This window comes from Triturus cristatus, chromosome 2_2 (assembly GCF_964204655.1).
Source record: "Triturus cristatus chromosome 2_2, aTriCri1.1, whole genome shotgun sequence".
Lineage (NCBI taxonomy): Eukaryota > Metazoa > Chordata > Amphibia > Caudata > Salamandridae > Triturus > Triturus cristatus.
This window is the reverse complement of record NC_140582.1, coordinates 217,512,389-217,535,758: the sequence shown is the minus strand read 5'-3', so window position 1 is coordinate 217,535,758 and position 23,370 is coordinate 217,512,389. Positions and strand designations below refer to the sequence as shown.

General features: G+C 44.9%; 1 protein-coding gene across 1 annotated transcript in view; it reads left to right on the top strand.

The window, feature by feature from the left end:
• SNX30 (sorting nexin family member 30) overlaps window positions 1-23,370 on the top strand; it is a 234,057-nt gene that overhangs the window by 176,095 nt on the left and 34,592 nt on the right. The window contains exons 4-5 of the mRNA XM_085641260.1: window positions 12,778-12,936; window positions 21,833-22,028. Coding sequence (XP_085497386.1) covers window positions 12,778-12,936; window positions 21,833-22,028 — 355 coding nt within the window. The remainder of the gene's footprint in view (window positions 1-12,777; window positions 12,937-21,832; window positions 22,029-23,370) is intronic.

Below are 23,370 nucleotides of genomic sequence, written 5' to 3'. Positions count from 1 at the left end.
CAAGGGAGCCTACTCCACACATTAATTTAGAATAGGGGAGGCTACAACAGCATTCAGGGAATGCCTACCCCGTGACAGAATAAAACACATTGGTCGTTGGACATCAGACAAATACAAGCTTTACGTTCAACCATTGGCAGGGATGGAGATCCACGGGGGCACACGCCAGTCACCAGGAAAGTAGGAAAACTAAGGCGCGTGGCATTTCCCCCGCAGGCAAGGCGCCACACCTCCATAACGACAAAGGTGGCTGCAAAGTGAAAATGTGAATTGCAATTGGCATGAGAGTGCAATATAGAGGTAGATGTTTTAGTGCGTGCGGTGACAAACCTTTTAAACAGAAAGTGTTAAATTATGTTCCGAAGTGCCACGGGTCAAGCCCGATGGGAGGAGTTAAGGGGTAAAATTACAGTGAACATGAGCACAGCACATAGAAGGAAGGGTTATCGGGTCCTTACACCCGCTGAGCATTCCTTTTCATTGCATGGAGGTACAAGGGTCTGGGTGATCGGCCACTCAGCGGTTAGGGCAGCAAGATGGGCAAGCAGGAATGGGTAGAGCGGACCCGCTAGTACACAAGTGACATGGATCGGCACCCCAGGCATGAAGTGGGCTATGCTAGAACCCAAAATCAGGCATACCATGGAGGCAGGTGCACAGGAGCCAGGCATACTGGTGATACACTTGGGGGGAAATGATCTTACCACACTTGGCAGGGGGCAGCTGCTGCACGACATGAGGGTGACAATGACTAGATTGGCAGCGGAATTGACCCCCTGCGACATAATCTAGTCGGAGATAATTCCGAGGGGTAATTGTCGGGTGGCTCGCTCACATGCCGCAGTAGAAGCCTCAAGGAGAAGGCTGAACGATGCAATGCAGAAGTTCACGAGGAACTCAGGATTTGGCTTTGCGAAACACGGTCCACTATGCACAAGGACACCTGGTTACTTTGTGCTAGATGGAGTGCAAGTATCAGATCAGGGCAATTAGGTGTTAGTGAGGAACATTTGGTGGGCCCTGAAAGCGTTTGGATGTGGTGATTGAACACTAGAGCTACACAGGTGGGGGACTCAGGGTCGTGGTAGGCCACCCTGAGCCTTGGAGTGTCTTACGGGTGATCTTTATGCAAAAAGGCTATTATTACCCCACCAGAGGGCGATGGGGCTGCTAAAAAAAAAAAAAGATCCTCAGGCCATAGGGGGCCATGAGAAGAACGCGACGGTGATACCTTTATCCCGTAAGCGACAGTTGGTATCCTGATAGCTGGGGGTTTGCCTTACCATGTGCTTTGGCGGCACGGGTGCAGCAAACACATAAAAAAAAATTGGGCCAAAGCCCCAATACGTAATGTACAGCACCGGATAAATAATGAGATGACAACGTAATGCCCGGTGGCTGGAGATTTTCAGGAGGGGTGTCTGCGGTTAGTCCTCAACAGCGCTGCACTCGGATGATCACCCGTAAGCTAACCCTACCTGTGTATATAAATGCATAACAGAATGCGAATAAACTTGCAACAGTTTTCCCACAAGAAAATGGTGTAGCTCTGTTTTATTTGATGCAACTGTATTTTGACACGAGAGGATGCTTATATCGATATGTGAGATAACAGCGGGCTAGGGGTGGGAGCGCTAAGAAGAAGGCCAACAATGAACTGCACTGAAGAAAAAGCATAAGGCCAAAAATGGGCGGAAGGGAGCAAGAGATTAATATTTGTTATGCCAAAGAAAAGCTGACTTACAATGGTAGAGGGTGCCCCAAAAAGTTTGAAAATGTATCCGGGGGAGGGGGGTTGCTGGTGCGAAGAGGATTAAGGATAACGGAGGCGAGTGTATGGATTACAGAGGTCAGGGATGGGAGAAAGATGAGGCAACGTGGGGCTGCTATGGACCACCCTAAAAATACTGAGCCAGAAATAGAGACTTACCGTTTCCCATACTTTTCTAAAGACATTTGTCCGTACAACTGCAGGACTAGAATCCAGAGGTGTTCCTGTGGGAGGGGGTCGGCGAAGAGGTGACTGAGGATGGGCGGAGGTTATATGTATGAAGCTTGTGTTGGCTAATGTTGTTTATTGAAAATCAAATAAAAATGTTACTAAAAAAAGAATTGCAATGAGATGATGACGTGTATTGCTGTGATTACCAAAGGGTACTGGTAATCCTCATTACACGGAGGCCTACCCTTCCTCATTCTGGGGTACCCTGCATCATATGTGGCCTTCACCTTCAACCCTGGTGGTACTGCTTATATTTTGGTCAGATATTTATCATATAGATAATGGGAGGGGCAAACACTTTTTAAATTTAAACACCTAGCCCATGTGATGGGTTTCTGGACACAAGTCATTATCCTAATGTAAGGTCTGTGATAACGAAGAGTGACGGTGGAAATGTGCTGACCTGTGAATGTTATAATGTGGGCTTAACACATTTGTGTCTTGTACTGGTGGTTTGTAGGACTGCCTGTGTCACTCTCAATGCTACTGAGAAACGGTTTCTTGGTCTGCCCTTAAACAGCATCTGTTTCTTGGTCTTTGTCCGCCTTATCGCTTGTTTTCTTCCACCAACCCTGCTTGCTTGCAACCTGACTTGTTTTTCCTTTATCAACCCGATAGTCCCCTGCCTCTATTGCGTAACACAGATCCTTTCATCTCGTTGGAGCGTGGCCAGCCTAGCTCCAGTGGGAACAGCCAATGAATGGTTTGTGTTCAGCACTTCGTCTGCGAAGGTGAATGCTGAGTGGCCCATGTCTAGGGAAAGAAACCTGTTAGTCAAACAGTGCGGCTAGTTAAGCACACATTCTTTCATTAAAGTGCTTAAAGTTCTAACTTTTCGTTTCATTCCCATTATAATTCAGAGCTCTGCCTTGTTCATGAAGATGCATAAAAAACAGGTTTACTTGTTGTGGGGAGTGGAGTTGGTGGGAAGCTGCAGGTGGCGAAACCTGTTCGGGTTGTTGCTTTGAGAACCACTCTGAGATTGAGGGCTGGTCTGTGCATAGTGCTCCGGCTGGGCTTTTGTTTCCTGTCCTTCATTCGCGCCAGCAATTACATTATGTGTGTGTTGGAAAAGCTCCCTCTGTCAAGGGTTGTAGATTTGTCGTTTAATTAAGACTATCCCAGTAGTTGGTCTGCATCGAACCATGCTTGGTGGTGCTCTAGACCGGAAGAGAGAATTATGCCTGCCTTTTCTATGGCCACCATTGGCTGTTATTTAAAGCAAATAGCAAAGACCAAAACATTCCAGTACTAGAATCTGAAATCAGCCAATAAAAGCACTTGTCAGAAGCAGCATTCTCCCTTTGCTGATGCTCTTGACGGCGAAGTATCTTTGTCTAGTTTTTGATATATATATATATATATATATATATATATATATATATATCATGCTCCAGTTTGCCCAAAGAACGGGGATGCACTCGGGGAACAGTGTACATCCTGCCATCCATCACTCTCGGGCTGTCTCGCCTGACGCGTTTCGGAAGTATATTCCTTTATCAAAGGCTTAATGGCACAAAGTTCACTGCTTGATTTACATCACGCTTTTATTGATTAAAACACCTTCTGATAGGCTGCTATGATGAGTCTCTCGCCTGCTGATAGGCTGCTTGAAAGAGTCACAGGCATATTGCCTTCTGGGAAATGTAGTCCCCAACAGATGCAACAAACTCGGGGTACCTTCTGCATGCCCTCCAATGGGCCCCAAGGCGTGGATGGTAACAATCCTCGGTGCTGTAGCCTCATGGATATACTGGGTGTATCCTCAGCTCCATGCCCGCTGTAATTGCGGTGGTGCATTCCCCCACGGCGTGGGCTGCCGTGTAACATCATGCTCCAGTTTGCCCAAAGAACGGGGATGCCCTCAGGGAACAGTGTACAACCTGCCATCCATCACTCTCGGGCTGTCTCGCCTGACGCGTTTCGGAAGTATATTCCTTTATCAAAGGCTTAATGGCACAAAGTTCACTGCTTGATTTACATCACGCTTTTATTGATTAAAACACCTTCTGATAGGCTGCTATGATGAGTCTCTCGCCTGCTGATAGGCTGCTTGAAAGAGTCACAGGCATATTGCCTTCTGGGAAATGTAGTCCCCAACAGATGCAACAAACTCTGGGTACCTTCTGCAGCCCTCCAATGGGCCCCAAGGCGTGGATGGTAACAATCCTCGGTGCTGTAGCCTCATGGATATACCGGGTGTATCCTCAGCTCCATGCCCGCTGTAATTGTGGTGGTGCATTCCCCCACGGCGTGGGCTGCCGTGTAACATCATGCTCCAGTTTGCCCAAAGAACGGGGATGCACTCAGGGAACAGTGTACATCCTGCCATCCATCACTCTCGGGCTGCCTCGCCTGACGCGTTTCGGAAGTATATTCCTTTATCAAAGGCTTAATGGCACAAAGTTCACTGCTTGATTTACATCACGCTTTTATTGATTAAAACACCTTCTGATAGGCTGCTATGATGAGTCTCTCGCCTGCTGATAGGCTGCTTGAAAGAGTCACAGGCATATTGCCTTCTGGGAAATGTAGTCCCCAACAGATGCAACAAACTCGGGGTACCTTCTGCATGCCCTCCAATGGGCCCCAAGGCGTGGATGGTAACAATCCTCGGTGCTGTAGCCTCATGGATATACCGGGTGTATCCTCAGCTCCATGCCCGCTGTAATTGCGGTGGTGCATTCCCCCACGGCGTGGGCTGCCGTGTAACATCATGCTCCAGTTTGCATTTAAAAAGAGGGTGGGACCAGAATGAGCACTTTCCCAACTGCTATGCCTCTGAGGAAGGAGTCATTGAACTTTGAAACGCGTCAGGCGATAATAGCAAGACGGCTGTGAAAGAAATCTGTATGCCGGTTGCTGTCCATACCTATTAAAGGGCTTGTACCTCAGCGCTGCTGCACGAGTGCTTCTTAAATGTTGGGCAACCAGGAGCAGTGATAGATATATATATATATATAGATATATATATATATATATATATATATATACATACATATACAAACACACACAATTCGTTTGTAGTTACAAAGTCTTTATTTCAGCTCTTAAAGACCTTGGCAGCCATGACGCGTTTCGACCCTGAAAGGGTCTTGATCACATGACGCGCATCACGGTAGGTGGGTTTCCTTTAAACCGTTTTTTTAAACGTTTTTCTTGTTCTTAAAGTGACATGTGCAATCAAGTAGCCAGGTTCAACAATAGACATAAACAACAGATTTCATGGTTTGCATGGGAGTTAATTGCAGGTTTAAAAATACATAAAACAATATAGGTATATAAACCAAAATAATGTATTAAAATTAAACCTCTATCCCAGAGATCTTAAAACTATGAAAAGGCAATTAAAATCTAATTTATGTTAAAAAGATTTTTTTCTTTTTATCGCCGTTTGTTTAGATCGTCCAGGTATGAGTGTGTGTGTGTGTGTGTGTGTATGTATGTATGTATGTATGTGTATATATATATATATATGTATGTGTGTGTATATGTATGTATATGTGTGCGTATATATATATATTTATTTACTAGTGTTAATGCTGTGGATTTGCTTTGGGCTTCCTATTTTTGTTGTTGTTCACTTGGTGTTTCTGTTCAGTGGTTGAATGTGTTTTGTTTGAACCCGTATTCCCAATTGACAGTCATTGCAGTGTTGTATCGTGTTTGAGGTGATATTTAAAACCAACATTCGGAAAGTCAATAGGTCTCACCTTTGTGACCTTTTCGCTCTGCCACTGCTTTACGGGGGAGTAATTGGATGCACCTTTAACTCCAAGGATTTTATAAAGGGGAGGTGTGTTGTTTACAACCGGAGCTTACTCTGTGAGCACGTACCTGCCTGAAGTCATGTTACATCCTAGGAGTTGGCTAAGGCCTGCTAAAACATTCTTTGACTGGTTGGATTGTCAAACTGAAAGAATGACCTTCAGTGGAGTGTCTGTTTTCTGCTGTCCAAATACAAACACTGTAAGTAAGTGCTGCAACCCGTCACAGCAAGTCGAAGATCTCCATCAACATAGACCTGTTTGGACCTTGTTGCTTTGCTTCCTGAAGGAAGCTGCAAGTTTATTGTTCCCTCAGAAAAAGGGACTAAGCCCGATGCTCTGCTAAAGCACTGCTGGAGTTCACTTTTGCTACTCATACTGCTTGCATTGACAACCCTAGCCAGCCCAGAGAGACCTTAGACATGGTCACGGAGTGCCAAGAAATGTTCTCTACTCCATCACTAGAGACCCTACCCAAGACCCACTATCCATGCATGTACCCATTAACTTCCATGTAGCATGGTTTGTTCACAGGACCACAATCGCCCTCAGTGGCCAGTGTGCCAGAACCAGTATCCACTATTCACAATTGGGAGTTTCTTGGTCCAGCCTTTCTGAGCAGAGCCTCAGCATCCAGTTGGCTTGCGTACCAGCCATATCCAAAACATTGAAGAGGTCCAGTGTAATGGTGTATGCTGTTGGGCCCGCAACCCTGTTTCTCTCCAAGGTCAGAGCCTTGCCTGCCCTCCTTTAGTACAATAGTCATTTGCCTTCTCCGCCACCACACCTGGAGGTGGAGCGGTGGACTCATGGTAGAAAGCACCTTTTTGCAACGAGATTCCCAACTATAATGGTTATGTCCACCCTAACTCTGATCCTCAACTAGAAAACAAGCACGATGATTGGGTGATTAACTCTTTAGCACACGCACCTATCAGCTTGATTTTACTGTAGAAGACTACATGTTTCCATTCTTCATTGATTGTGCCCTTTCTATGGTGTTTCACTTGGTTTTCCTACGGATGACGTGTGGGTAGTGATGGCAATCTATGTATTACTATGGAAGTATTATTTTGGTGGGGAGATCACGTTCCTAATTGTTTTTAAACTATTATGAGCATTTCAGCATTTGTGATCAGTTGGTGATCTTGAACCACAGACGTTTTGTGTAAGCTGGGTTCCCACTGTTGCCATTTGTTTTGTGATTTTCTTTTTGGGTGGGGCCTTATTAAATTGTATGATCTCTTGTTAGTTTGGACGTTTACGGTACATAAATCTGTCGATTTTAAGGAGTTTTTTTATTTGTATTTTACAGAGTTTTATATAGCGCAAACTTGACCCAAAGGTATCGGGTATCAGAGTGCTTTACAAAGCACCAGTTGCGTTACATGAGGACACATTCATTTTTTTGTTAGGCACGGGGAGATTAAGTGATTTTCCCAGAATCGCAGGACGTTCAGCGTTGTTGCCGAGACTCCAACCCAGTTCCCCAGATTCAAGGTCGACTGCCCTAGCCGTTAGGCCAATTCCTTTCCCCATTGATACATTATTTCATTTTACACAACTTTTTATTTTTATTTTCTTAATTTGGTTTCAGTATTACAAATTTGGATTATATGATTTACTTGAACAACCAAACAGCCAAGAGAAACCATTGTCTGTTTGCATAGAACCTAATATGAGGAATTATCCATTTTTGGGGGCTAGCAGCCTTAGGTAAAAGTGTGTTAGTGACTTATACCTGCACAATCACCGAGGTACCATACCTTCCTAATTGTCTCTATTCTTCATGATAAATCTACACATATTGGTCATGGTGCAATATTGAGTATAAGGAGTGGGGATAACATTTTGTGGAATTATCTCATGGAAAATCCTGTGGGACCCTTAACAGCTAATTTCAGGCAACAATATATGTTTACCACTGACGTACTCCGAAATGGTAGATTCATCATTAGGTCTTAACTTCCACCGGGAGGTAGTCTCTCAGACCAAAGAGATTGCATGGGATCCGTGTCAAATAGTGCTTCTAACTTACCTCCTATTCAGGGTGGTTAGGTTTATTAAGACCTGGGTATGGGTAAGGTTAAAAACAAACAAGGATGTGTGCAGGAGTGTATAAGGTATCCCCCTACATCAAGTGTAAGACTGGTCTTTGTTTCGCCCTACTTGCGCCCCAGCGGGTCAATGGCTTTCGTCAGGACCAACGAGGATGGAAGGATTCCTCTTCTGAGCCAGTCTGAACACTATCCCCTGGCTTTGAACTTTATGTATATGAATTCACGCCATTCGAGTGCTAGAGAAATCTCCGTTCTCCCCTTCTTTCAAACTTGCATTTTTATGAACCCAACCTAGAAGCAAATGAAATGACTCTAAACAAATGAAAGTCGGACAATAAACGCAGATCCTTATTGCTACTGTTGCAGCAATACATTCTCTTGGCAAATGTTTTCAGAATAAGATGAAAAAATCTACTTACTCCTCTACCTGGTTTAACCCTCATATCAAAATGGTTCCTGGACCCGGGTTCTGGAAAACATGGACAGAATCAAGTGTTCTCCTTTTCAAAAACTTGGGCTTGCAGGAATCCCATTATCTTTTGCCAATATTTCTGAGACATAATCCCCCAACAGAGAATTCTATATATATATATATATTTTTATTTATTTTTTATTGAAGCAGCAATTTGAAAACTAGGCAAAATACATACTTCTGATTGAATAAATTCCTTGTGGTCTTCTCTGACAAAGGTCACATTGCATCTACTATATATACTCTATCAGAAAACGTTGTCTTCCTGATACTCGTCATATCCAAAACAAAGTGGCATGGCATGCATCTCTAACAACATCCCCCCTCCCTCACAGTTAATAGGGGATCAAATTTGGTAAAATATCACCAGATACAACATTTCCCCCCAGTTTCTTATTGCAAATTCTAGACTATCTACAGAATATTCTCGTCTCCGGAAAGGGTGCACAAACTAGGACTGGTCGATTCTAACCTCTTCTGGCATCTTAAAGACTCCATTGGACACTTTGATCACCTTATCTCCAGGTGCAAATACATTCACTCCTTTTGCTCTCAATTGGAGAACACCTTAATCTCAATCTTTGCTACCAACATGCAGTTAAATGTGATCACAGTCACTTTAGGTTCCTCTACAATTGACCCTACACCCTTTTAACTGCAAATGGGATTTCCACTTGCTGGACTTATTACTAATTGGCATTAACCATAGCAATGTTTAGCCTCAGGCTTGGTGGGCATGGGTATGTTCCATGAGAAGTGCGTAGAATATATAAGAGCTTCAGTGTTTCTTTTTCAAGAGCTCTCAGGAATATGTTGGATGTGTATGTGCAAGCAGTCAAATTCCCCTGATTCCCTTTCGGATAATATTAGATTATAATTATATTTATATGTACGAACTTACCCTATCCCTTACATCTCTTCCTTTCTCCCTTTTTCTTCCTTTTATTAATTCTCTCTACTGTCTCTTATTTCCATATCTGCCCTTGGCATAACGTTAATGAATACATCTACAACTGCCAGTATGACATTTCATATATATGTATGTCAGCCATTTCCAGTATGATTTATTTGTTCGGCTTTTGTGAAACAACAAGAAAAATGTAATTTAAAAAAAAGCCAGATACCCCAAAAGGAAAAAGTTCCAATTTAAAAACACACCTTGAAACCTGTGGATTGGTAAGGCAAGAGGACATAGGTAAAACTGTGGGCGCTCCTCATCTGTGCATTTGCTTGTTTTAGGTTTTACGTGGTGCCAACCTGTGCCAATAGGATGTTGAATGTGGTGGCTCTACACAGGCAGCGATAGCTTCATTAGTTAGTACCTGGTCTTTCAAACAACCAACTTGTGTCTAAAGTGGTACTATAGGGTCAGATTCTGCAGTCCCTAAAGCCTCTTCTTGATTCAGAAGTGGACATATACATTAGGCTGGTTGTTGTTAAACAAAACCACTAGAATATGAAGTTGTCACAGTATTAAAGTGCCACAAATACATGATTTAGTTTTCCATTAGGATGACAATAGGCACCAATACATCATAAACCCCAAATTAGCCTGCCACTGTCCCTGATAATCATTGCGTTAATCAGTCGCACCTACCCATGACCCAAATCCCGGTGGTTTATTCCCTTGTTTGCCCATTGTTACAGCCAGTCATTGCCCTCAAATAACCGCATTATGTTGCCACCAAATAACATCCTTATAACCATGCCCTTTGTGAAAGCTTGTGCACAATTTTGCTCTTTGTTGCTTCAGCTGTTAGAATGTGTCTGCCCTTAAACATTGAAACACCACAGCCCCCCAAATTAGGCCTGCTTGCTCCAGTGTGCCTAGTCATACTGTGGATCTCTTACTCCTACTAGTGTTGGTGGGCCAGTGTTGATGACTGCCTCTCAGAGGCTGAGGCAGCGAAAGTTGACAGCCAGCATAGTGAGGTACCCTCCTGTTTCCACACTGGCTTCACTAGTATCATACCCGATACCTGCCAATTTAAAGAACAATCTCCCTGTGTGAGGAGGGGGCAGGGCCTCGTGCCGAGAAGTACCTACGAGGCACTTTTGAATCCCCCCCCCCCCCCCCTCCACCCCAAAAAGCTTGCTGAGGGTGGTGCTTGCGTCCTGGAGTGCTTTCACGACCCTAAATGGAGGTCGGCAGTCCAAAGCCTGGAAAACATTTACAGTGGTTTTCAGCTCATTTCCCTGCCACCGTGTGATAAATCGGATCCTCACTGGCAGATCGTGTGATGAGAGCTGATATCGTGTGTCACACGGTGACACCATGTGAGTTGACAGGTATGTAGTATTCTGCAGCCTGTTGGCGAGTGGCATCCAGGCCGAGGCTTGAATTTCTAGGGCGAAGGAAAGAGATGTGTGGATTACCCAGGGATACAATATAATAACAGTGCACCATTTCTTTTATTTGTTTTATATTGTTTACAATGAAAATATGTGAAATACATAACAAGCTTGAACTAACCATATACCTAGGCGATTTCAGTTAATTGGTTGGTGGGAAACGCTTCCAAATCCAATACTGAAACATTTCATCAGTGTTTCGTTCATAGTTTTAATCCACAAGAGTTGGTCAATCCCTCCTCCAGCTCTTCAGGTCTTGAGAGACTGCATTTTACTTCTCAATCTCCAATGACCTCCACATACATCTGTGGGCAGCCACTTTTCTTGTGTCCCCGTTTAAAGTCCAAAAATCTTTCCTTCATTTGTTGCCATTTAGCTGTGGGTAGTCTGCTCTCTGTTACCATCCCCATCCCTCGTGACCATCTTTGAAGGCCACTGCAAGAAAGAGTTCAATATATTGTGCTGCTTCTGTGTCAGCAAGGGTGCCTGAGAGGATTCCTTTGGAATCTATATCTGCTCTCCATTCAATAATCCTGCAGATCCCAGCAGCAGCAACGCAGATCTTGGTGGTTCTACTCTCGGTCTCTGTTTTTTAGGTCTGGCCTGTCAGGGCATCAGCGAGACATATTGTTTCGAAACTTTTAAATTGTACAGAGTGTGAGCCCCATCCAGAGGAGTATTACTCTTGTCACCATGCGATGTTGGTTGTGTGGAACATCATTCCAGCTTACAGGAATTGCTCCCATTTGAATGCATGAAGGGCTGTTTTACATATGAAAAGTACACTCAATCATCACACTGTCACATTCTGTTCTCCCTTAAATGCATTCTGTAAAGAAAGCAATCATTTTTTACAACTTTTTCCCAGCATTAGCAAAGCTAACAGGACAAACTGTGTGGTTCTGTTTTTTCTGGATACAACACATGTAAACAACATTTGTGAATCCCTGTGTTTATAGTGAACTCCTCACTCCAGGTACTCAAATGCATCAATCTAATTACTTCAGTGGAAGACAACACAACTAAAACTCACAGAATGCATCGGATCAGTGGTTCTTCACCTGTGGTCCGGGGACCCCTGGGGGTCCTTGAAGCTTTCTCAAGGGGCCTGTGACTAAATATTAACAGATTAAGGAATTGTATATCAATAAAGAAGGAAAATGTAACATTGGAGGCAAAACATTAAGTTAGTATCCCCAGATTGATTTGTAAGAGTAGAGTGAGCGCATTAAGCAAGATATAGTATGGATGATGAGTAGCCTCAATTGAACTTAGAAAGGCTCGAACCTTCCCATCAAATTATAATTTAGATTGTTTTTATAGGTGTTGTGAATCGAATACAAAAAAAAATCTATGTATTCGTTTGATGAATGCTTGTTTCTGTATTCGTTTGTCTATAATCAAAAATGATTAGGCCTGTGCCCCCGGTTTCCAGTAGTGACTCAATTAGGGGTGCCCAGATTCCAATAATGATTCAGTGGGGGTTCCCAGATCCAGTAGTGATTAAGTGGGGGTCCACAGAAGTCAAAGGGTTAAGAACCACTGCATTAGAAATTATACAAAAGTCCAGAACCGAAACAGTGTGTGCAATGACCCAGAGGGTGGTGCCCAACCTACCTGTGTGTAGTTGTGTTTGCATTAAAGCCAGACCTGTTGGGTTTCCCAGTGCTTGTTTGGTCCAGAGGTGAGCATGAAGTGGGACTAAGGAGGGAGTGAGAACCTATTAAGTAGCTCAGTAAATAAGTTTGAGTCAGACAATAGACAAACTGTCCCCCCCAACTCTTTGAGGATCTTGTTGTGTTACATGACGATAGCCAGCAAAGGGGGCGAAGTCGGGGCATGACACCACAAGGACTAGTTGCTTTAGTCCTTGTCCCTGTGTGGCGAACCTCCTCTATTATGTGCACACCCTTTTTTGGGCGATCTAGCAAATGGCTAGCATGGGCACAAGTCATGTAATTTTTCAACATGATTGATTTATATGGAATTAGTTGACCACCAGCTTCCTTATGAAAATATGAATAAATTGCAGTTCTCTGAAATGATTAGATCATGTTGGACTCTATCCTGCTGATTTGACCTTGTGGTATCCATGCATTTAACACGATTGTCCTTTCTTCGCAGCCTTTACCAGAGAAATTTGTGGTCAAGGGGGTTGTTGATCGGTTCTCCGAAGAGTTTGTGGAGACCAGGAGGAAAGCTTTGGATAAATTCTTGAAAAGAATCGCTGACCACCCAGTCCTCTCCTTTAACGAGCACTTCAGTGTCTTTCTCACCGCCAAGGTAAGAGCATCTTTATTTTTGTGTTGCTTGGATATGTTCTTTATGAGGGATCTGTTGGGCGCGTGGAATGGATAGCCTTGAGTCATTCCCTGCCAGAAAATAATCGATGAAGAGGTGACAAGTACGGTCTAAATAATAACCATAAAATATTGTGATGAATATTTAATGCTCTTCACTACTGTTAGTGGTTCTTTGTAGCAGTCTAAGGTTATTAGTTATTCGCACTTCATTGATCTCTAAAGTATAGCTCTTTCACTTGACGTTGCCGTCTTTCAGCTTCTCGCTTTAGAAAGTAGTCGTATGTTTATGGAGGCACCAACCTCTTCCTCACATTGCCAAAAAATATGTTGTTCTAAACCACATTAATGGGAATGAAAAGAACATTTATTTATTGATTTTTACATAGGACAAACCATCTTAAAGTGCTTAGGGATTTTTGCCACTCCTTGCAGGAGGTGAATAATACTTGTGGCATATTTGGTCACTAGTTGATTAACATGATTGGAATCCAAATGAAGCCCAAGTGATTTTTATTTTTTTTACACTGGCATAATCTTGTAAACTTTCAGGCATTTCGTGCTATGCTTTTTAGGTGAGGTTGCCGAAATTACTTCATTACACCAAGTTGTGTAATTTGAAGACCGTTCAGGTAATATTCCAATTGCGGGAGCATGGCAACAGCGGTGAATGAACAGAACTTGGGCGTCTGTTGTCCACAGCACTTGTGATTTTTGCACTAATTGTTTGTATTGTGAAATGCAGCCCCACAAACAACATGAATGTGAAGATGCATTTCAGGCTAAAATATAGTAAAACATGCTAGATTTGCATTTCGTGTAAGTTTGCATAATTTTTTCAAAATTTGACATAATTGTACCAACGGATAGCACACAAATTATGCACACCTCTAATCCAAATGTAGCCTTCCATCCCAGCGAGCGTAGCGAGCGAGCCGGAACAACCCACATGGGGTTCGGGGGCGGGGGGCACTTCCCTCGAACATTTTGAAAAAAGAGTGGGCAAATGGTGCATATTCAAGCAAATTTGAGAAAGCAGGAAGGTTAATAAAGCAATGGTGAAAGTGCAGTTATTACATTAATGAAGATCCCTCTCAAGGACATGTCCAGTACAGAGCCATAGGTGGGCAGGCTGTTCGGTATAAACATCGCTGAGGCTCCTTCGCAGAGTCGCCACATGATCTGACTTCAGTCCAGTAAAACCACAGACCCGACCACTCACTATGATGTCAGTTTATTCAGTCCTGCGTTGATCACTTATTCTGCACTTCATCAAATACCTCAGGTTGTTTAGGTAAAAAAGAGATCACTTCTCTTCGAGGAGTTCATGCTAGTCTAGGTTTCCTGAGGTAGGCAGGTGGCCACTCCTTTCCAAACCCAACCACACTTGGACGTGGCCCAGCAAATAACACTGTACAAAATTAAAATAACATAACTAATGTTTCGGTAATGCAACTATAGAAACAGAGGTTTACATGGATATCTAGTTGATTATTTTTTTTTTTTAATCAACTAACTAAAAAGATGGATAAATCCTTTTGGGAACCATAGCTGTCACAACTTGTTTTCACTCTCAGCCAGTCATATGGATTCGGTGAGATTTCAACATTACGAGCAGTTTGGGTTTGAAGGCTGGCCTATTGGAGGCAATGGAGTCCTGGGACAGTGTAATCCATTAAATGCTGACAGAAAAGAAAGGAGTCCGGCAGTAACCGCTATAAATATGTTCTTACTCACTTTCATCATATGAAGTGTCTTTTTATTTAGAGGCCTTTCCTTTAAGTTAAAACTTTACTGTGAATATATCGGTCTGACAGCTCCAAGCACGGAGAGCAGCTGCCAGCACAGCAGTCACTGAGACCTGTCTTACCTGTCGCAGAGGTAGCGCTGGCTCTCCTGTTCCTCCAGTTCCCGGCGCTATCTCTGAGCTCCTGCAGCTCCTCCTCCTCCTCTTCGTCCAACCAGGCTTCAGCCATCAGCAGCGTGACTGGGAGAAAGACATGGAGAAAGACCTGGAAACCACGTCTAATCCGAAACCACCCAATCAGCCGGGCTAGAGCGGCACCGGGGCCCTGCAGCCGGACAGGGCCGGGCCTGTGCGTGAATGTCCATCACACCAGGAGGCGGGGAGGAAAGTCCAGGGCAGAAGGCTCGGGTCAGCAGGCTCTCAGGGGGCAGTCAGTCGGCCATGCAGCCTTGCGCAGTTCGAGCAGCACTTCTCAGAGCATGCAGTGTCAGCTCAGAGAGAAGAGGTGATTTTTGGGTGGCAGCCAAGGCCTGGCGCTGCTGGGACTCCCTGCTACACACCCCCTCATACGGTTTCCCTCACTCTGAAATGCACCAGCTCCTTGGGTGGCGCTTTCAAACACTCTCAGCCAATACTGACGCTGCTCCAGCAGCGCCAGGGTTGGCTTATCAGGGATACTCGCCGCCCATTAGGAGACCGAGGGTTGCGGCGTTAAGCAACCCTCGCTCTCCTAATGCGCAGCCGCCAACCAGACTCAACACTAGTGCGCATGACTGGGCTGGTTGCAAAAATTCTCCGACCTAAACCCAACATGCGCACTTGTGCTGCTGCCTGCTGTGCGCTCCGCGCCACCCCCTGACCTGGCCTGCTGAGTCTGACTGACAATGCATGTCAGTCAGCACGACGCCGGACCCCCCCACCCCCTTCAGACTCTGAAGGGGGTGGGCGGTCCGGCATCATGATGACTGACCTGCATTGTCAGACTCAGCAGGCCATTCAGACAGCCGCCGAGTGAGCTGCGGCGCGGCTTGTGGGTCAGCGCCACTGCGACATTTGGCACAAGCACCAGCACATGCTTCACCATCCACAGCTTTTGACAACAGTTGAAGTACACCATGCACCTAGCATGTTCACCTGTCTGACCTTAAAGTTAATCATACCTCAAGGCCAGCAGTAGGCTCAGGTCTGAGCCCCAGGAAGGCTGGCATTGATAGGAACCCTTTTGCACTGCTACATATAGACTGCCTTTTTACCTCCTGTCTCTGCAGAATACATACAGTAGTTAATTTCTGTACAATATCAGTAAACGTGCCTCTTTTCTAAAGTGGTTGATGAGTAATGTGAAGGCCTAAGGAATAAGAGCGGGGTCAAGTTTTTTTCATCCTCACCGTTTACCAGGACATACTTCATTTCAGGAGCACGTCTGAACAAGGAAACAGGAAGATATTTAAACGAAATCCCACCTGCGATCTCATTCAAGCGACAAAGTACTTAAATAAATGTGAGGAACAGAGCTTAAATAAATGTGAGCCATTGTACACTATTTCTTCATGAAAACTTGTACATTCAGGATTCCCACCTCCAGGCCCCATGGTGACGCCATGGCTCCAAGATCCATCTGACAGCTCCCTGGGTGTGACGTCATGGAGCCTTACATTGCACACCCAGTGATGAGAGGTCTGCTCCCTTTGTTCACGCCCTTCCACACAGATCCTGGTGTGTTTTTTTTCTGTTACAAACGATTTTCCACTCTTGTAAATGCTGTTCATGAGGCCAAACTCTCAGCCGTCTCAAATGCTGTTTGGTTCGGGCCCTCCTCTCTGCAGACTCTGATGGGGAGAAGGTGTACATTCCTCTTTAACCCCTTGTATGCCCATGACGAGCTGGACTCGTCATGGAGCACAGTCGTGCTGTGCCCATAACGAGTCCAGCTCGTCATGAGGCATACCCCAGGGAATCCCTCTGGTGCGGGCACCAGAGGGATTCCCTTTCTGCACAAATAGCCTCGGGAGCTGGGGAAGAGCTTCCCCAGCACCCGAGGCCCCACCCCTCCCCCCCCTTTCACTGTAATGACGATCGGCGCGCACGTCGCGCCGACGTCATTACAGTGAAAGTGAAACTGAAATGAGCCAAGAGGCTCATTTCAGGTTTCACTTTGTACGTGCTCAGGGGGCTATCTCAGCCCCATGAGCACGTAGATAGACGGGAGAGGTATCGTTGGAAAGGGGAGAATCTCTCGTGTGGGAGGCCCAAGTACCCGCGACAGGCAAGGGTCCAAACCGTAGTGCGCCTCAACAGGCAAGGGTCCTAAACGTAGTGCGCCTCACTACGTTTTGGGCCCTTGCCTGTCGCGGGTACTTGGGCCTCCCACATGAGTGAGGCACCGTTTTTATCGGGAGACCCGGGGGAACGCTGGGTGGTAGAAAATTGTGTCAGCCCGGTGATGCCACAACTTTCCCACACAAAAATGTGTGAAAAAGGTGATTTTTTTTCAGCTAAATTTGAGGTTTGCAGGGCATTCTGGGTAAGGAAACGTTGGGGGATCCTCGCAAGCCATACCTCCCTGGAATCCCCCGGGTGTCTAGTTTTCAGAAATGTGTGGGTTTGGTAGGTTCCCCTAGGTGGCCGTCGAGCACCGGGCCAAAAACCCAGGTGACCCCCCTTGCAAAACCAGGTTGTTTTGAGGTAGGCAATTTTCATGTCGCCTCAATACGTTTTGGGCCCTTGCCTGTTGCGGGTACTTGGGCCTCCCACACGAGTGAGGCACCGTTTTTATCGGGAGACCCGGGGGAACGCTGGGTGGTAGAAAATTTGTGTCAGCCCGGTGATGCCACAACTTTCCCACACAAAAATGTGTGAAAAAGGTGATTTTTTTCAGCTAAATTTAAGGTTTGCAGGGCATTCTGGGTAAGGAAACGTTGGGGGATCCACGCAAGCCATACCTCCCTGGAATCCCCCGGGTGTCTAGTTTTCAGAAATGTGTGGGTTTGGTAGGTTCCCCTAGGTGGCCGCCGAGCACCGGGCCAAAAACCCAGGTGACCCCCCCTTGCAAAACCAGGTCGTTTTGAGGTAGGCAATTTTCATGTCTCCTCAATACGTTTTGGGGCCTTGCCTGTCGCGGATACTTGGGCCTCCCACACGAGTGAGGCACCATTTTTATCGGGAGACCTGGGGGAACGCTTGGTGGTAGGAAATTTGTGTCAGCCCGGTGATGCCACAACTTTCCCACACAAAAATGTGTGAAAAAGGTGATTTTTTCAGCTACATTTGAGGTTTGCAGGGCATTCTGGGTAAGAAAACGTTGGGGGATCCACGCAAGCCATACCTCCCTGGAATCCCCCGGGTGTCTAGTTTTCAGAAATGTGTGGGTTTGGTAGGTTCCCCTAGGTGGCCGCCGAGCACCGGGCCAAAAACCCAGGTGACCCCCCTTGCAAAACCAGGTCGTTTTGAGGTAGGCAATTTTCATGTCGCCTCAATACGTTTTGGGGCCTTGCCTGTCGCGGATACTTGGGCCTCCCACACGAGTGAGGCACCGTTTTTATCGGGAGACCCGGGGGAACGCTGGGTGGTAGGAAATTTGTGTCAGCCCGGTGATGCCACAACTTTCCCACACAAAAAAATGTGTGAAAAAGGTGATTTTTTTCAGCTAAATTTGAGGTTTGCAGGGCATTCTGGGTAAGAAAACGTTGGGGGATCCACGCAAGCCATGCCTCCCTGGAAGCACACGGGTGTCTAGTTTTCAAAAATATATAGGTTTGCTAGGTTTCCCAAGGTGCCCGCAGAGCTAGGGTTCAAAAACTACAGCTAGACATTTTGCCAAAAAAGGGTCATTTTTCACTGCGAAATTGAGGTGTGACCACGTTGCGTTTTGCGCCGTTTCCTGTCGCGAGCACTAGGCCGACCCACACAAGTGAGGTACCGTTTTTCTCGTAAGACTTTGGGGAACGCGGGGTGGGTGGAAATTTGTAGATCCAAGCAGATTCCGGAACTTTCCACCACAGAAATGTGTGGAAAATGTGTTTTGTTTTTCTTTTACAATGTTTTAGGTTTGCAAGGGATTCTGGGTAACAGACCCTGGTGGGAGGCAGTCAAGTCACCCCATCCTGGATTCCCCTGGGTGTCTAGTTTTCAAAAACGTATAGGTTTGCTAGGTTTCCCAAGGTGCCCACAGAGCTAGGGTTCAAAAACTACAGCGAGACATTTTGCCAAAAAAGGGTCATTTTTCACTGCGAAATTGAGGTGTGACCACGTTGCGTTTTGCGCCGTTTCCTGTCGCGGGCACTAGGCCGACCCACACAAGTGAGGTACCGTTTTTCTCGTAAGACTCTGGGGAACACGGGGTGGGTGGAAATTTGTGGATCCACGCAGATTCCGGAACTTTCCACCACAGAAATGTGTGGAAAATGTTTTTTTTTTTTTTTTTTACAATGTTTTAGGTTTGCAAGGGATTCTGGGTAACAGACCCTGGTGGGAGGCAGTCAAGTCACCCCATCCTGGATTCCCCTGGGTGTCTAGTTTTCAAAAATGTATAGGTTTGCTAGGTTTCCCAAGGTGCCCGCAGAGCTAGGGTTCAAAAACTAGAGCTAGGCACTTTGCCAAAAAAGGGTAAATTTTCACTGCGATATTGAGTTGTGACCACGTTGCGTTTTGCGCCGTTTCCTGTTGCGGGCACTATGCCTACCCACACAAGTGAGGTACCATTTTTATCGGGAGACTTAGGGTAATTCAGTTTTGTAAAGGAACTGTTATTATCTATTGACTTTCGATGCATTTCTGCCTTCCAAATGAAAGATATTGTGTAAAAAAGAAGTCATTCTAAAAAATGACTGATAATTCTCATGCTAGTATGAGTATTCCCAATTTCAGAAATGTGCAAATATCTACTCTTTCTAAACTCTATATTTTGTTCCCATTTTAGAAATACATAGGTGTCTTTCATACCGATTTTTCCATGTACACATTTTTACAGAATAATTACTATATACCCGGTACATAATTAAAAACCATTGCAAGTTGCTGCTCAGTTTTTGGCTCTGGGTTCGTCGGGTTTTTGGTGAACCTATAAGTCCTATATATCTTCACAACCAGTAATGTTCAGCGGATGTAATGGTATATTGCTTTCAAAGAGCTGTCATAATTAGAAGAAGTTACAGGTGAAAACGTTGACACGAAAGGCTTTTTTTTCAACTAATTTTCAATTTATCCTATATTTAACTGTTAGTTTCTATAAAAAAACCTTGATGGATCTACACAAATGACCCCTTGCTGAATTCAGAATTGTCTTCTTCTCGAAAATGTATAGCTTTCCAGGATCCATTATTGCTTTTGTACCCATTTCTGCCATTAACTGGAAGGAGGTCAAAAGCACAAAAAATAGCAAAATTAGGCTATGTCCCAGAAAAATGCCAAAACTGTGTAAAAAATGTTGGGTTTCTGACAAAAGTCTGGTATCCCCGAAAAGCTGGGAAAATGCTGATTTCAACCCCACAAACCCTTTTTTGATAACATTTGCAGGGAAAAACCCAGATGCTTTCATTTGCAGCCCGTTTTTCCAATTTTTCCGAAAAAAAACAAAATTTTGCTGTATTTTGGCTCATTTCTGTGACCCCTCTAGGAGAATCCACAAACCCTGAGTACCTTTAGATTCCCCATGATGTTGGAAGAAAAGGATGCAAATTTGGCGTGGATACCTTATGTGGTCAAAAAGTTACAGGGGCCTCAGCGCGCACTACCCCAAATAGCCAAAAAAGGGCGTGGCACAGGAGGGGAAAAGGCCTGGCAGCGAAGGGGTTAAGTAAAGGGCCTATAGTTTTTCATAAATAACCGCAACAGTTCCGATTCTCTAAATATTTATGAGGCCTTTTGCATATATTGTGGCTCCCGCACCCCTCGCCTGGTAATTTCTGAGGAAACAATTTTCATAAAATGATAATATAATAGTACATATGTAATTCTCTATCATGCATATGTTGAAAACCTGTGTTAATGTTTTTTACACTGCCCTGTCCAGACTGCACTTCTCGCACCAAAGAAGACACCAATGGTTCGTTGAGAAAGGAACATAGGCTAAAGTAACAGGTATAAAAGGCCAGTCTAAAACCCTGCTTCCCCCGACCTCCTTAGACCCTCTGCGCTTAGACTGTCCCAGCTTCAGAACACCTACACCATAAAGCTCATATGTGCATACATACAGAAAAGATTTCACCCACTACATTCTATAGCTCAAGATTCCACATAACTTCTCTCCTTACAACACAATCAACACAAAGAGCCCACAACCAATGCACACAACCTTGGTCTATCATTAACCTAACCAAAAACGCCCATTGGAGAATTCACCCTTCAGCCTCTGGCTGAGCGCTGTCCACAGGACCAAAACCACCACATCACCCATCACACCGTTCTTTCAGCTGGACCATCTTCCCCTGTTCGTTCCTTTTCACTCTGACCACCTGAGGACTATTTTCCCGCAACATGTGCTTTCTTCACCCATATCCAATCGGCAATGGTGAATCCCATCACCAGGACCAGCATCCTTAGCCACTCCTCTCCTGTTATCCACACAGACGGGCTTTTCAGCCTGGTACTTATCCTCTTTCTTTGACCATCACTCTACATCTCAAGATGCCTCAACTACAGTGAAACAGTATGTCTTATGTCCTTCAGCTGTCATACATGATGGTGATTTGTAAAGCGTTCAAAAACTCATTGAGCGTGCTTCGCACTGTACCAATAGGACATGCCCTTTCAAAGTGAACTTAAAAGAATGCTGTGCGTATATTTATAATGAATTGATCAGTTCTGGCCATGCCACATTTCATGCACACGCAACCAGAGTTGATCACCTTTTGGAAGTCTCCATTCTGCCCCTCCATCTTCTCCCTCAGTCGGTCATGTATGTTAGGCTGTAGTTAGAATGTTTAACCCCCTCAGTAATGAAACAATGTAGAACATAGTTTGTATCCTGCATATGTACGACCCTTGCCCTTATTGTTATTATTGTGTGTTTGTGTTAGTTCCTGATACTGATGTATCTGTAGAAAGCATATGCTTTGTCATGAAATTTCTCATGACGTTACGGCTCTTAAAGTTCTATGCACTAATCGTGCTTGCCGTATCTTCTTTTCGACAGGACTTGAGTAGCTATAAAAAAGTCGGTGTAGCACTACTTTCGAAGATGGGGGAGTCTGTGAAATACGTCACCGGTGGCTACAAGTTGAGGAGTCGACCGCCAGAATTTGCATATCTTGGAGAATACTTGGACACGTTTGCTCTGAAGCTAGGCACCATCGATAGAATCGCCCAGCGGATCATTAAAGAGGAAGTAGGTAAGATGGCTTCTCACGCCGCTATCCACGGCAGAGGTCGCAGCTCCATTTCATTGAACTAATGAAGGCCAAGAAACGTATTCCAACAAACATTGAAAAAAAAATATGCAGGGTGTTAAAAAGAGTACAATGTTGCATAGAGGGGCACATGCAACACTCCAGACTAGATATCACCCTGAATTCCAAAAGAAGAAAAACACCTGCCAGATAAGAGCTCAAGTCACTAAGAATGTTGGTTTATATGCCTCTGCCAATATATTGTATGCTGGACAAAGTTGGGGGTGCATCAAGAGCAGTGCTTTACGTTGTGGCATGATGCAATCATGTATTATACATTGTTTACAACTGATGAGAAAGTGTTAAAAGCGTAGAAGAAAGTGGCGGGAGTGAGTGAATGAGTCGTGTCTCCAAAGCACAGTGAGAAGCCTAGGATGAACCGGTTAACAGCAGAGCAACAGGAATTAAATGCCCACCTATGTTGGCAGTAGGGTTTTCATGGGTTCAGCTTCTTGGGATAAAAGTCGTCATTTTGACCCTTGTTGCAAGCCACATAAGAGTAATTCTAGGATATGTCACTGCTGGAAACTCACTGACCTGCTGTCTTTATTGCCAACAAGTCTTCCCCTATGAGAAAACCCCTTTGCAGGCCTTTCCCCTCCTTTCTGTCTGAAGCGTGTTTAAAAAAAGAAATGTTTTTATTGTATATAAAGCCGCCCTTCTCCGGAACCTTTTATCTGGTTCCTGGGAGGATGTCGTTCACCCCTGGGGGTGAACCATAATCCTGAGCTGCATCGGTTTCCTATGGCCTGCCTCCTTTACCCCCCCGATACCCACTATATTTTTTAGGAAGGCAGGTCTCCTACACTCACTGACACCCCAATGCTCCCATATTTTTTTTTATTTTCGATTCCCCGTCCGCTTCACACGCGCTGTCACTTCAAGTAGTGAAGTGCAAGCAAGGAATCTTCCCCCAGAGTGCATGGAAGGCCGCATACTCAGGTAGGCAACAATAGTCTCACTCCCTTTGCACTACTGACTCGTGCTATTTTTGACTGTCATTAAAGCATCACTTTTTCATCTTACGTGCTTAAACCTCACGGAATTCCATCTGTTATAAACTGGGAGCCCAGAAGTGTTGCTGCTGCAAAAATAGCAAACCTGGTACAGAAAGTCACGGTCCACAACTTGTGCAAGTTTTTTGTTTCCCTGAAACTTGGCCCTCGGATGGTGTGTTTTTATGGCTCATGGTATCCTCCCACACTCATGGCTTTCATTTTCTCAACCGTGATATACATTATTTTTTTGTTCCATGGGGTTAAAGTGGGAAAATGGGTGAGGAGTA